At 46.0% G+C, this 13,933-nt stretch overlaps 2 protein-coding genes and 1 long non-coding RNA gene across 4 annotated transcripts in view; 2 read left to right on the top strand and 1 right to left on the bottom strand.

Moving 5' to 3' along the window:
• Positions 1-424, bottom strand: LOC110348319 (uncharacterized). Its single transcript, XR_002393453.2, has 2 exons — positions 344-424; positions 1-250 (listed from the first exon to the last, which is right to left on the bottom strand). It is a non-coding gene; the product is annotated as an uncharacterized LOC110348319 (long non-coding RNA).
• Positions 425-434: 10 nt separating this feature from the next.
• On the top strand, positions 435-12,271 carry Dynlt2b (dynein light chain Tctex-type 2B). 2 transcript variants are annotated; one of them, XR_002393445.2, is made up of 6 exons: positions 435-694; positions 3,869-4,002; positions 5,324-5,393; positions 9,180-9,339; positions 9,782-9,845; positions 12,118-12,271. XR_002393445.2 is itself a non-coding variant. In XM_004834694.4 (5 exons), exons 1-5 carry the CDS (start codon positions 564-566, stop codon positions 12,163-12,165), a joined length of 447 nt encoding a protein of 148 aa, XP_004834751.2. In that variant the 5' UTR covers positions 441-563; the 3' UTR covers positions 12,166-12,271. The 2 variants fall into 2 exon arrangements, 1 of the variants encoding a protein (XP_004834751.2); XM_004834694.4 differs by lacking the exon at positions 9,180-9,339 and having other exon boundaries at positions 441-694.
• Pcyt1a (phosphate cytidylyltransferase 1A, choline) overlaps positions 5,324-13,933 on the top strand; it is a 57,622-nt gene continuing 49,012 nt past the window's right edge. Inside the window, exon 1 of the mRNA XM_087186647.1 lies at positions 5,324-5,393. The gene's annotated coding sequence lies outside the window, so the exon portion shown is untranslated. The remainder of the gene's footprint in view (positions 5,394-13,933) is intronic.

Below are 13,933 nucleotides of genomic sequence, written 5' to 3'. Positions count from 1 at the left end.
TGGTGAATGCTTACATTTAAAAAAATTATTTCAAGACAAACTACCATGAACCTCCTCAAAATACACTCCTTGCTTCAAATATACTCATCTCATCCTTGCCACTTCCTGAAGCAGCTCTGGAAGTCCTCATTCTTGAGGGTCTCTGGTTGTGCTGTCATAACTGCTTTGATGTCCTGAGTCGGTTCAAAACGTTGTCCTTTCATGGTCATTTTGACTTTGGGGAAGAGCCAGAAGTAGCAGGGTGCCAGATCTGGTGAACAAGGTGGATGAGGACACAGCGTAATGTTTTGAGGAGCCCGCCTTTTGCAGCACTCTGCATTTCTGGGCTCCTGTACACACCTACCCGTCCGCAGCCGGAGGCCCAACCTCTGCCAGTTCCGGCCCTCAGCGGTGCGCTTGCGCGGCCGAGGCCGGCCGAGGCCAGCCGCTCCCGGAGCAAGCGTTGGCGTCACGTGACCGCCAAGGGTGTTCCTGTCGCCCTGGCGACGGCCTCCCCGCTGCTCGCCTTAGCTGTCCGGGCCAGGCCTTCATCGCGAGATACACCGGGTCCAGGAGCCCTGGCCATGGCCACCTCCGCAGGCATGTCCTTGTCTGCAGGCCTATCCTCTCCCGGGGTCGACGAGGTGCCTGAGACTGAGAAGAACTCAGGAGACCCGGAGAACACCTATATCCTGAGGCCCATTTTCCAGCAAAGGCGGGTACAGGACGGGGTGTGGTACTGGAGTGCGGGGTTGGGCTAGCGCAGTTCTTTTGGGAGCCTGAGTGCCAAAAAGAAGCTCGGGGCCGGCGGGGCGGGCCGGGAGCTGCGGAGTTCCGACGCTGTGACTCTGCTTCGGCGCCAGGGGGCAGCAGAGGACCTCATCAACGGTGCTGCGTTAGGTCCTGACAGAGCCTTAGGCGGCCTCTGCGGGAGTGGTTGACTGGGAAACCCAGGAAGAGTGTCCATGGGAAAGAAGGGGTAGGATAGAGTTTCCAGGGGTACCGTGTGCACACTTATGTCAGAATGCGCCTGCTCCTGGCCCCGGACCTGGTTGCACACGTCTGTGATCCCTGCACTCCAGGAGGCTGAGGCAGGAGGATTGCAAGTTTGAGCCCTCCTGGGCAGTTTAGCGAGAACTTTCTAAAAAATTAAAAGGGCTGAGGTGTAGCTCAGTAGTAGAGCACCACAGGGTTCACACCCCAGTGGGAGTTCGGCTATCTTGGTAAAAGGTTTTAGATGCAGAGGGTGCCACAGCGCCACGTTTCTGCTATGAAACCGTGCAGTACAAGATGGACAACAAATAGGCGTATGTAGGAATGCTCTTGGGATTTTTTTTTTTTTTTTTTTTTTTTTGAGACAGGGCTTGCTTTGTAGTTCAGGCTGGCCCTGAACTCACTATATAGCCCAGGCTGGCCTCAAACTCCTGGCGATGCTCTTGCCTCAGCCTCTCGAGTGCTGGGATTGCAGGTGTGCCTCTGTGATCTTATGTATGAGTTGTGTGAAGAAAACCTCAGCATTTTAGTGATAATTTTAAAAGCTTAAGGAAAAATCCACATGTTTATTAATACAAAGGTCACATTTTAAACTGATCCAATCCTGGATTTTTTAATTTTTAAAAATATTTTTATTTATTTTTGGTACTGGGGATCGAACTCTGGTCCTCGCATTTGTGCAGCAGGCAGCGAAACCACTGAGCTAAATCCCCGGGGGGTTATTTATTTATTTATTTATTTGGTACCGGGGATCAAACTCGGGTCCTTACACTTGCGAAGCAGGCGACAGAACCACTGAGCTAAATCCCCGGCCATATTTTTAAATTTAATTTGGTGCTGGGGACTAAACTCAGGGTCTCGCACATCCCCAACCCCTAAATCTTGAAAAATTCAGGATAATTCTAAAGTTTATATCTGAGGCTGAGCAGCCAAAAAAGTAAAGAAACTACTGTTGAAAAGTAATGGGAGAGGTCCGGGGATTTAGGTCAGTGGTTCCGCTGCCTGGCTCACAAGCACAAAGTCTGGAGTTTGAACCCTGCTACCCCTCCCCCACAAAAGTAATGGGAGAGCTATGATCCCAGCACTCAGCATGTTGAGGCAGGAGGAGCACTAGGAGTTCAAGGCCTCCTGGAACAGTCTCCTGGGTGCTGGGTTTACAGGTGTGTGCCACCCACCCAACGACTGGGGTATTTTCTTTTCTTTTTTTGTTTTTTGGTACCAGCGATCGAATTTGGGTCCTTGTGCTTTTGGGGCAGGTGGCAGAACCACTGAGCTAAATCCTCGGCCTGGGAAGTTTGTTTTTTTAATAGCAAAACATTTGTTGGTACATTTTAGGCATACATAATAATAACACTTATCATAGGGAATTTGCACCTGTACATGATACATCCGCCTCTTTTTTCCCATGCTTTTCCTCCCCTCAAGCCCCTTCCCCTCCCTATGTACAAAAGCTTTGTTTCCATTTTTTCCTTCTATTTTTCCTCTTTCCTTATTCCCTCCTTCCTTCCTTCCTCCCTCCCCTCCTTGTTCCCCTTCTCATTTGAACATTTTCTTTCCATTTCCCAATACCTATTATACATTTTGGTCCGCATTTACACTTTTGGTTTCTCACACCAGAGAAACAAGGTGGCATTTACACATGTGTGTCTGATTTATTTCACTGAAGTGTATGGTCTCAAGGTCCATCCATTTAGCTAGAAATGTCTGAAGCTCATCCTTCTTTATGGCAGAGTAGTACACCATTGTATAAAAAACCACATCTTCTTTATCCATTCGTCAGTTGATGGGTATTTGGACTGTTTCCAAGCTTTAGCTATTAAAAATTGTGCCGCTATAAACATGGGTGTGCATGTATCACTGTGGTATGATGCTTTTAATTCTTTCAGGGACATACCCAGAAGTGAATAGCGGGTTCAAATGGGACCTCTAATCCTAGGTTTTTGAGGAACCTCCACACTGATTTCCACGGTGGTTGCACCAGTCTGCACTCCCACCAACAATGGAGAAGGCTTCCTTTTTCCCACAGCCCCGCCAGCATTTGTTATTGGTTGATTTCTTGATAGCAGCCATTCTTTCTGGAGTGAGGTGGGATCTCAGCGTTGTTTTAATTTGCATCTCTCGAGTGACCAGTGATGAACATTTTCTCCTGTATTTCTTTGGCCTGGGTATTTTAAACAGAGGGAGCGACGCCCCAGGAGTGGGGACAGGACGCTGGGCTGGTTGCTACGTGAGAGCTGGGTGGAGGGAGGGCACGGGCTGACCCAGACCTGTTCGCAGGCCGGGGGTCCAGGAAGAGCTCGGGGAAACACAGGTAGTGATGGGGAAGAGGGATTGAATTGGAGAGTATTTTGAAGGCAGAACAGAAGGTTGCTCACCAACAAGACTGACCCCAAGGGTTTTGCTGGCACTGAGGTCAGAGCGGAGTCGCATCCCGGGCGATTCCGGGCCTTGGAGAAGGGCAGCATGCGGCTCCCTGGGGAGCGCGTTCACTGCACACGTACCCGGTCCCACGTCCTCGTGAACACGCGCGGGGCCGAAGTTAAGGCGTGGTCCTGGCTGTAAGCACAACTTTGGATGTGACTTGTCCTTTAATTTGTTACTTTTTGTTGTTGTACTTGTACTAGGATTTGAACCCAGAGCCTTCACAGTGGCTACATCCCCAGCCCTTTTTATTCTTATTTTTAAAGTTTTGAGACAGGGTTTTGCACAGTTGCCCGGGAGGGTTTGGGATCACAGGTGTGCGCCATCAGCCGTGCTGTTTATATTACTTTTATAAGGAAAAACAAGAAAAAGAAGGACTAAACAGGCACTGATGAAAAAGTTGCAGAAAGTTGGGGTGGGAAGGTAAGTAAGGGTTTTTGAGTTACCGGTGAGACGTTCTTGAATTCTCTCCTAGGTTCAGGCCCTCTGTGGTGAAAGACTGCATCCACGCAGTGCTCAAGGCCGAGCTGGCCAGCACCGAGTACTCGGCAGAAGAAACGCCCCAGCTCACCAGGCGCCTATCAGAAAACATCAAAGATAAGTTAAAAGGTAACTGTGGCAGTGACTGCAAGGGACTTACTCCCGGCACACACGCAGCTCTGCCCACTTCCACTTCTTGTCTTTAAATAAGTGATGCAAGCTGTGGATTTCGTTAAAGACCAACTTCTCTTTAATGTCTATCTGCTGTGGTTCCCTGGTGACTTTTACAGGTTTTTGCAGATGGCATGAAGGAGTAAAGATGTGAGCGAAATAGACCCTTCTAGGAAGATACTGTGCAAGAAATTGTGTATGCAAGCCGGGCCTGGTGGCGCACACTTGTGACCCTAGTACTGAGGCTGAGGCTGAGGCTGAGGCACTTGTCGCAGAGTAGGGGAAAGCAGGGGTTGGGCGCTGAGAGAACATTCTAGGTGCTTGGTCTATTCCACAACTCATCTCACCTGGCCTTGCAGCAGGCCTGGGCGTAGGTGATGATATCCCCATTTAACCAGAGTGGGAAACTTAAACTCAAAAGTTAAGTAGGTTCTCCATGGTTGTACTTTTGGTTAAGTTTACAGTTAGGCTCCGTCTTCAGCTCTCTGATTCCCAAGCTTGCTATCATACGCATGAAGTCCCTATGGGCCAGTGTGATCAAAATGTATGGCAAATGTTTAAGAAAATTTATTACAGTAAAAGACACATTGCTATGAGTCCTCCACAAAATCCAGCCCCTCGATTCAAACACACTTATCCCCATGTCCTTGCCACTTTCTGAAGCAGGTGTAATAAGAAATACAGTGAATACTGCTGCTGCGTGCCATCCAACAGAAAGGCAGGCTCATTAAATCAATATACTGCGTCCTCATCCACCTTATTCACTGGATCTGGCACGGTGTAACTTCTGGCTCTTCCCCAAAGTCAAAATAACCTTGAAAGGTAAACATTTTGAATCAGTGGCAGCCATGACAGTGCAAATAAAGACCTTCATGAAAGAGAACGTCCAGAACTGCTACAGAAAGTGGCAAGGATGAGGGGATAATTGTATTTGAAGTGAAGAGTATTTTGAGAGGGATTTATGGCAGATATGTCTTTTACTGTAATCAATTTAAAAAAATTTAGGCCAGGCGTGGTGGCTCACACCTGTAATCCCAGCCCAGGCTGAGGCAGGAGGATCACTGTGAGTTGGAGGCCAGCCCGGGCTACATAGTGAGTTCAGGGCCAACCTGAACTACAAAGAAAAACCCTGTCTCAAAAAAAGCCAAAAAAAAAAAATTAAACATTTACTGTAGTTTTTTTAATTGCACCTTGTAAGTCTATTCTAGACAAATTTGCTTTCAATAAGTAATTTTGCTACATATTTACTTATAGAAAACTATCTTGTTTTTCTTTCTAGAGATGGGATTTGACCGATACAAAATGGTGGTGCAAGTAGTGATTGGAGAGCAAAGAGGCGAAGGAGTTTTGTGAGTAACTGGTTGCTCCTTCTTGTTATTATTCATCTGTCTTCTGTGAGGTATTTGTGTTTTTGACAACTCAGATTGTGTCTTTGCAAGAGTGAGCAGGAGGTGGGGCTGGGGATTTAGCTCAGTGGTTCCGGCACCTGCCTAGCAAGCACAAGGACCCGAGTTTGATCCCTGGTACCAAAAAAAAAAAAAAAAAAAAGAGTGAGCAGGAGGAATAGCTGAACAAGATGCAGCTGTGAACTGAGGAGCTCTTGTACTGAAAGACAAAGCCGGCAGCGGGGTTGAGCTTCCTGGAGTAGCTCTTTCTTCATATCTCCAGCAGGGCAATAAGTCCTTAGGACCTGGGTGGATATGGTTTTTTTCTTTTTTTACATTTGTTTGGTGCTTTTTGAGACAGGGTCTTGCTAGGTAGTCCAGGCTGGCCTTGAACTTGCACTTGCCAAGATCCTCCTGCCTCAGCCTCCCGAGGGCTGGGATTATAAGTGTGCCACACCCTGCCTGGCTCACATATGTTTCTGTATAGTATAGGATTACATACTGAATGTCTTCTCACAGTCCTCGGTGCCCAGGTTTTGGTTATCACTCTCCTAAATTAGCATCTTTAAAATTGAGACCTCTCTATTAGCAAATCTAACAGCTCTTTCTTAGCTCTTGTTCTTGGCCTTGGCTTCTCTTTCTTAAAACTCCTTCTGGTGTTTTGGCCTTGAATTCAGCTAACTTTATTTTCTAGCTGCTTATTTCCTTTCCTAATCTGTATTTTTGCTGTCTCATTTCCCCCTCTTGCCATTTATCTGGTAAGGAAATTGGGTTGCCGGGCCTGGGAGTTTCCTGTATTCTGGCATCTGCTGATTGTATCCCTCTGGTATTGTTGGCTGCAGCTTCTGTTGCCTGTGTTTCCTATAAAGAAACACTTTGTTCTAGAACGTTTTCTTGGCAGTGCTGGGCAGTCCCTGAGGGCCTCCTGCATGCCAGGCAAGGGTCCACTACAGTGCTTGGGCAAGGACTCAGGATTGCGTTGGGCCTTCTGGATCATCGGTCCGTGAGTCCTCTCATCTCAGAATCTTTTACTCAGATTTTGAGGCTCCAAGATCCGAAGCCTCCGTTTTGCCACCTTCATAGGTTCTGGGGACGAGGACACAGACATGCATTTGGGGGTGATTGTGCCTACCGCACTTAGCTTCCGAGGTCTCTGCCTACACAACCTCAGAATGCAGCACATCGTGAAGACAGTGACAGGCCGAGGTCTACTCTGTCCCTCTCTGCAGGGATGTTGGTCCCTCCAGACTCCACTTTATCTCCCAGCCTGTGATGGTGCAGCCATCTGCTGGTTTCCTTTCCCCTCTGTAATTTGGCCCACTGTGGGGACAAAGCTAAGATTCTTAGCCTTTTTCCCTCTGCCCAGAGTTGCCCTCAGCCTGGGGAGTGTCTGCTCTGGAACTTACTCTCTCTGGGGGCTCCCCTCGTTCTGGAGTTCAGGCCCCCCAGCCAGTCTGCTTCAGCAGCTCTCAAACATTTTATCCTGATTTTCTAGTTGATCTCAGCGGGAGCATCGTCTGCTCTGATCTGCCCTGTGATGCGTCTTCTAAGTCCCGTGACCTAGCTGTCGCATGTGTGTGTGTAGGCAGTGTGTGCTCACAGGTGCACATTCACATGGCACTGCTTTTGGTGTGCCCAGGCCTCCAGTGCACCCCACGGTCCAGGTTTATCTGTGTGTCTCCAGCCCTACACCTAGAACTGGCCATTTCTTGGAGGAGCTTGGTTCCTTTGATTGGGAAACTGTGCTAGACCACAATTTGAAGGCAAAGATTGTGTTTTATGCATTTTTTTGCAATATTGTTTGTTAAATAAATTTTTATATTCACACCCTTGCTCAGTTCTACTTACTTTAGTTTCCGCTGCCTTCCTTCATAGAGCCTTCTTTGGCTTTTTTGGTCTTTTTTTTTTTTTTTTAAGCATTCTTTTTTTGTTTGTTTGTTTTTGTTTTTGTTTTTGTTTTTTTTGGTACTGGGGATCGAACTCGGGACCTGGCAGGCGCCGGAACCACTGAGCTAAATCCCCGGCCCATTTTTTTTTTTTTTGGTACCAGGGATCGAACTCAAGATCCTTGTGCTTGCAAAGCAGGCGCCGGAACCACTGAGCTAAATCCCTGGCCCTGTTTTGGTTTTTAAGACAAGGTTCTGCTTTGTAGCCTAGGTTGGGCTTGAACTCATGGCAATCCTCCTGCCTCAGCTTCCCGAGGGCTGGGATGACAAGCGTGTGCCACCATGCCCGGCTATGCTATTATTATTAACGCCAGGCTTCTTTGGCTTTTTTTCTCTCTAAATTCTCTAAACTTTTGTAGCCTTGCAAATTTCAAATATTGCATAAGTTGGAGCCCTACATTTGATAGACCTTACTGTCTCTTAATCCTAATAAATTATAAATGAGCACGAAGTATGCATTATCTTACTGTTGGAGTGCATTCATTTTTTCACCTAATTAAATTGGGAATTGAGGCAGGAGCCAGATCATCATCTCCCTGGGCAAATGGGAGCTTGGGGGGCAGGTGGTAGGGTTTGAACCAGGGCCTGGTGCATGCCAGGTAAGCACTTTAGCACTGAGTACACTTGAAAAGTACTTTTTTGATTGGCCAGTTAAATAGGTTTAATTTTATATTGTTAGTGCTGCCATTGGGAAATAGATGGAACTTTTTTGAATTAGGGATATGTGAAGTTGGGTTTGGTGGCACATGTCTGTGTAGTCCCACCTATTTTGGAGGCTGAGGCAGGCAGATTGCTTGAGCCTAGGAGTTTAGGGCCAGCCTGGCAACAATGCAAGATCCTGTCTCTTAAAGAAAGAAGAGAGAGATGCTGTATATATATGTTTCTCTGGAGGCTTGGGTTCTGCACTGTCTGGGTTCAAAGCCAGTTTTGTCACTTATTATATGACCTTGGACACTGAGGCTTGTTTTCATGCATTCACTGAGTGGGTGTGACAACAGGCCGCCCCTCAAGGGACTGAGTTGATACAGGAGAGCAGTGGCTGCTGATGGGCACAGACCGAGCAAATGTTAATGATGGTGAATAGTATGTGCGGATTAGGAAGAAGTAAAACATCTGTAATTACCTTTTGAAATGCCATAATTTCATTTACCAATCCAACATAATTGGGTATTCTTTTGTTTTTTACTGGCTTTTATTTTTGACTAATATTTTTTTTTCCTTACCCAAGATGTGGAGAGAATAGAATTACCAATTTGAGAATGTAAAAGGAACATAGAAGTGCACACCTGTAATCCCAGTACTGGCTGAGGCAGGAGGATCCCTGGGAGTTCAAGGCCAGCCTGAACTACATAGTGAGACCTATATTGGGGAAAAAACAAAAAAGAGCATGGTGTCCTGTAGAGGTACAGCAATACTGGAGTTAGAAGTCTGGATTCTAGTTCAGAGTTTGCCCTTTTCTTTTCTGGGGCTCTATAAAATGACAGGTTGGGCCCTGTGAACATTTTCCTTCTATTATGATGCAGGAATTGAGCCCACTGAAAGGTACACACAAGGTATGATAATGATATACAGTGAATGTTTAAAATTTAAAAATTTATTATAGTAAAAGATACATTGCTGTTAGTCCCCCTGAAAATATTCCCCCTCACTTCAAGCACATTTATTCCATTGTTCTTGGCACTTTCTGAAGTCCTCTTTCCTGAGTCTTTATGAGGTGTGATCAAAAATACAGAGAATGCTGTTGCTGAGTTCCATTCAGTGGATAGGTAGGCTTGTAAAAGCATCGGTGTGCCCTCACCCACAGAATTCACCAGATCTGGCACCCTGCGACTTCTGGCTCTTCCCCAAAGTCAAAATGATCATGAAAGATAAACATTTCCAATGGATTCAGGACATCAAGGCAGCCAAGACAGTGCAACTGAAGACACTCAGGAAAGACCACTTCGGAACCGTTTCAGACAGTGGTGAGAACAATGGGATGAGTGTGTTCCAAGGGAGAGGGAGTTTTTTGAGGGGGATTCATGGCAATGTGTCTTTTACTGTACTAAATTCTTTAAAAAATCTAAAAACAGTCACTATATTTTTAGATCACACCTGGTATCTTAGCTGAAGGTATCTATCATAGAGCCCTGCCCAGAGTAGCAGACTCAGAGATGTGGGCTCCTGGTCCTCGGGCAGCCAGTCAGGGTCTGAGGCTTGTCACCTCTGGCCTGTGACTCCTGTCCATCCAGGCTACCAGCATACTCTGTTGTGCAAACAGGGTTTCCTCTGGGTGCCAGCCTGACCTGTGAAGCATTTGGAAGCACTGATCTATGAAGTGCACGAAGGCAAACCTTTGCTTCGGCAGATACCTGTATTCAGATCCTTGCAATAGTGCTGACAGTTGTTATTCCTGTGGCTCTCTAGCATGGCAGCTCGATGCTTCTGGGATGCGGACACTGACAACTACACTCATGATGTTTTCATGAACGTAAGTCTACCTGGAAACCTTTCCTCTGCAGGGACTCTCAGGCATCACAAATTAAGTTATTCAATGTTTACTAAGATGGGAGGACACTCTAGATTTAGACATTTGTCTTAGACTTCTTGATGATGTAGTTTTACTGTTATTTTTTGTGTTACTAAAGCAGACACCTAGTGTTCTCCTTATAGCAAGGAGACTGCATACAGATGACATAACCCTTTACAGGTTTGAATTTTGGCAGAGCCTATTATTTACTTGGCATATTATTATTAAAATTATTTTTAAGCCACACATGGTGGTGTAATCCCAGCACTCAGGAGGCTGAGACAGGAGGATTGCTGTGAGTGTGACGCTAGCCTGGGCTGCATAGTGAGACCCTCTCTCTCTAAAAAAGAAGAAAAAAGATATAATATAGATGCCAGGTGCCTCATCAAATAAGCTAGAGGTTGGATCGGTGAGTGTGAATTTAAAAAAATTTCCCCAATAGGGTGGTGCACATCTGTAATCCCAGTACTCAGAAGGCTGAGGCAGGAGGATCTCCAGGAGTTTGAGGCCAGCCTGGACTGCACAGTGAGTTCAAGAACAGCCTGAACTACTACATAGCCAGAACCTGTTTCAAAAAACCAAAAATAAAGAAAGAAGTTTCCCCAAATGATTTTGTTGATTTACGAAAGTGTCAGTCCGTGAAGGACTAACAGTTACACAGAAGCAGGTCCTTTACCACAGGCAGAAACACAGGAGCTGGGCTGACTGAGGAACTTTGCCTCCAGTTAATAAGCAGGCGTCTGCATCCCCATTGCTCCTCCCCTGGCAGTGCCAGGCAGGAGGAAAGGTTGTGGTGTCAGGCGCTGCCCAGGCAGGCAAGGCTCCTGTCATAAGGACCTACAGTATTTGAACAAGCTCACTGGGGCTCTGGAAAGCACTCTGAGACTCTGAGCTAAAAGATGGACCAATCAATTTTACCAAGAAGAAACACCCAGAAACCATTGCCTTTATCCAGCATTTATGACAAAGTGCTATTATTCTTATTATCAGTGATAATAGTATACTATAATTTTTTTTTCTTTTGGATTTTTTTGAGACAGGGTCTAGCTATACAGTTCAGGCTGGCCTTCAACTTACTCCGTAGCCCAGGCTGGCCTTGAACTCACTTCAATACTCCTGCCTCAGCCTCCCAAGTGCTGGGATTACAGGCGTGTGCCACCACACCCAACTATACTATAGTTTGTTGAGTTGGGTAAGGCGTTTACTCTTTGTTTTTTTGGTACCATTGGGTCCTTGCACAGGCAGCAGAACCACTGAGCTAAATCCCCAGCCCTAGGCATTTACTCTTAAGAACCTCAAAGTGCCTGGGATTTAGCTCAGTGATTCCACCACCTGCCTTGAAAGTACAAGGTCCTGAGTTTGATCCCTAGTACAAAAAAAACCCAAAACACCAAGAAACATTTGTGTACTCTTTGGGCTGGGGATTTAGCTCAGTAGTTCTGGCGCCTGCCTTGAAAGCCAAGGTCCTGAGTTTGATCCCTGGTACCAAAAACAAAATAAACAAAAATAAATTTAAAAAACCAAAAAAACCTCAAAGTACTTAATAATTTCTGAGAAATCAGGAAAAACAGGAATAATTATTTGATGAATATGCATTACCTAAAATTTATTAGCTCACATATATTCATTCAGAAAATCTAATGTTTTTTTTCTTGGTGTTGGGGATTGAACTTGCACTTGCAGGGCAGGTGGTGGGACCACTGAGCTAAATCCCCGGCCCCTACTCGGCCTTTTTTTTTTAGTACTGGGGATTGAACCCAGCATCTTTACATTGAGCTACATCCCCAGCCCTTTTTTTGTGTGTGATACTGGGGATGGAACTCAGGACCTTGCACTTGGCAGGCAGGTGTGGCACCACTGAGTCACATCCCCGGCCGGCCCAAGCCCTTTTTTATTTTGAAACAGGATCTCATAAGCTGCAGAGTTGCCCAGACAGGGCTGCAACTTGCAGTTCTGCTTCAGCCTCCCCAGAGTCCTGGGATAGGAATGCAGCACCAGGCTTGGCTCCCAGCCTTGTCAGGGAGCAATTTTGTAGTTACCCACAGGCAAGCAACTTTCTAGCTGTACTTTGGAAACCAGGAAACCCTTTATGTCTTGACGGAAGAAAGACGTCTTCCTGACTGGAAATTGCCTAGGATCTAGGATGGTTCACTTGCCTGTGCTGTCCTCATTCCCTCATTAGTACTAACATTCTGGATTTCTCCTTGTCTTTCCTGTCTTGTTTGTTCTTTAGGACAGTTTATTCTGTGTGGTAGCAGCATTTGGCTGTTTCTACTATTGAATCTTTGAAAACCTGGGAAAAGATGTGACCATGAAGAAATCTGAACTTTTTAAAACTGTTTAATATCTTAATGAAATAAAAATGTGTTGGCAGTTTAGCAACTGAATCTGTTGTTTTAGGCTTTATATTTTTAGTGTTTTGAGTCTGTTACAGTAGTATATTTGGAAAGTAGAGGGAAAAGTTGGGGACACTCCATTTCAATTTTCAAGCATAACCAACAAAATATTTTGGTAAATTTCTTATCAGTTCATTTGCAGGGTTTAAAATGATACATACAGCATTGTACACTGATTTTTTTCTACTTGTTATAATGTAACAAGTTATGTCATTTTATGTGCATTAGGACTTTCAGAAGCATCACTTCCATTGCTGCATTTGTTCCAGGTCCACCACTGTCGCTACTGCCATTTCCTTACGGAGGGACTATTTTCTAGTCTTTCAGTATTCCCAAAATACAGATGAATCTCTTTGTACATAAAGCTTTCTCTCTCTCCTCTGCCCTTGTCACCTATGACTTACACACTTATGAGTTTAAACACACATCCATTTCTCTGGGGTTTGTCCAAGTGTCACGTCTGAGAAATTCCAAGCTGTGTATGAAATCAGGTTCCCTTGGACTCTCCATTACCCCTTTGTTGGTTGCTCTCCAAACCCCTACCTTGTGGTGATGTCCCTAGAGGACCTGGTGCTTTCTCCAGTTGGCTGTCCTTTTTTGGGGCACTTCATCAGCCAGGTTTGAATACCCATTTGAAACTTAAAAGGGAAAGGGTAAGATTTAATTCTTTTTTCTTCCTGGGGGCCCTCAGCAGATGCACAAGTTTAGCCACTCTTTTTTTCCAGCCACATTCTAGTCAACTGTGTAGACCTAAATAAATCAATAAGTAAGAATTTAAAAACAGTGAATACATTGAAAAGTTCTACATCTTTTATAACTTGCTATACTCACTTTCCTTACATGTACAGAATCAAAAGGAGCCCTCCAGAGGTTCATTTTGGCAGAGGAAGTTTCTCCTCCCCTTACACCCTGCTGCCTGTGTTTTCCTACCAGTGCCCTCCTTCTCAGTTCTTGTGGGTCATTTTTTGTTGAGCAGACCTGGATCAAAGATAACAGGATGAAGCCAGGCCGCGAGGCGCACCCTGTAAACCTCGCTATGAGAGGCAGAAGGATTCCAAGTTCCAGGTCAGCCTGGACAATTCAGAGAGAACCTTCTCAAAATAAAAATAATTTTTAAAAGGCCAAGGATATACCTTAGAGCGTTTGCCTGGAATGCTTGAGGCCTTGGGTTCAATCCCCAGTAACACATACACCACGCACACACGCCTGTGACCTCAGCATTCAGGGAGGGTGAGGCAGGAGGATCCCAAGTTCCAGCCCTGCGTGGGCAATTTGGCGACTTAGCGAGAAACTGCCTCAAAAAAATAAATCAATGAAAAGGGGCTGAAGACGTAGCTCAGTGCGAAGGCCCTAGGTTCAATCCCCAATACCGAGGAGAGGTAGGGAGAAGAAAGAGGTCAGGCACAGAGTTTCACCGGACTTGGTGAACTCTCCTTCCATAGCCAAGGAGGTAAAGTCGCGGTTTGACAAACTGTAGCGAGAACGCTGGCGGTTCACGTCCATAACCCGCGAGGAGGAAGCGTCTTTATCGCCAGCTGCGGCTCCCGGGGTAGACCGACCCTTCGCCGTCCACCGCAGGTCTACGGTTTCCGCTGGGTCCCTCCACAGCCTCCTCCGGCCTCTGGGGAAACGGAACTACTGCGAGGCGAACTG

The sequence above is a fragment of the Heterocephalus glaber genome, unplaced genomic scaffold (assembly GCF_053883595.1).
Source record: "Heterocephalus glaber isolate CG9 unplaced genomic scaffold, H.glaber_assembly_v1.0 deba00001504, whole genome shotgun sequence".
NCBI lineage: Eukaryota > Metazoa > Chordata > Mammalia > Rodentia > Bathyergidae > Heterocephalus > Heterocephalus glaber.
This window is presented reverse-complemented; position numbering and strand designations above follow the sequence as displayed.

Excerpts from the sequence above, each read along its gene's own strand:
- Dynlt2b (XM_004834694.4), top strand. The coding sequence starts at position 564 with ATGGCCACCTCCGCAGGCATGTCCTTGTCTGCAGGCCTATCCTCTCCC. Across the intron at positions 4,003-5,323 it reads CATCAAAGATAAGTTAAAAG|AGATGGGATTTGACCGATAC; the intron begins GTAACTGTGGCA and ends TTTTCTTTCTAG. Across the intron at positions 5,394-9,781 it reads CAAAGAGGCGAAGGAGTTTT|CATGGCAGCTCGATGCTTCT; the intron begins GTGAGTAACTGG and ends GTGGCTCTCTAG.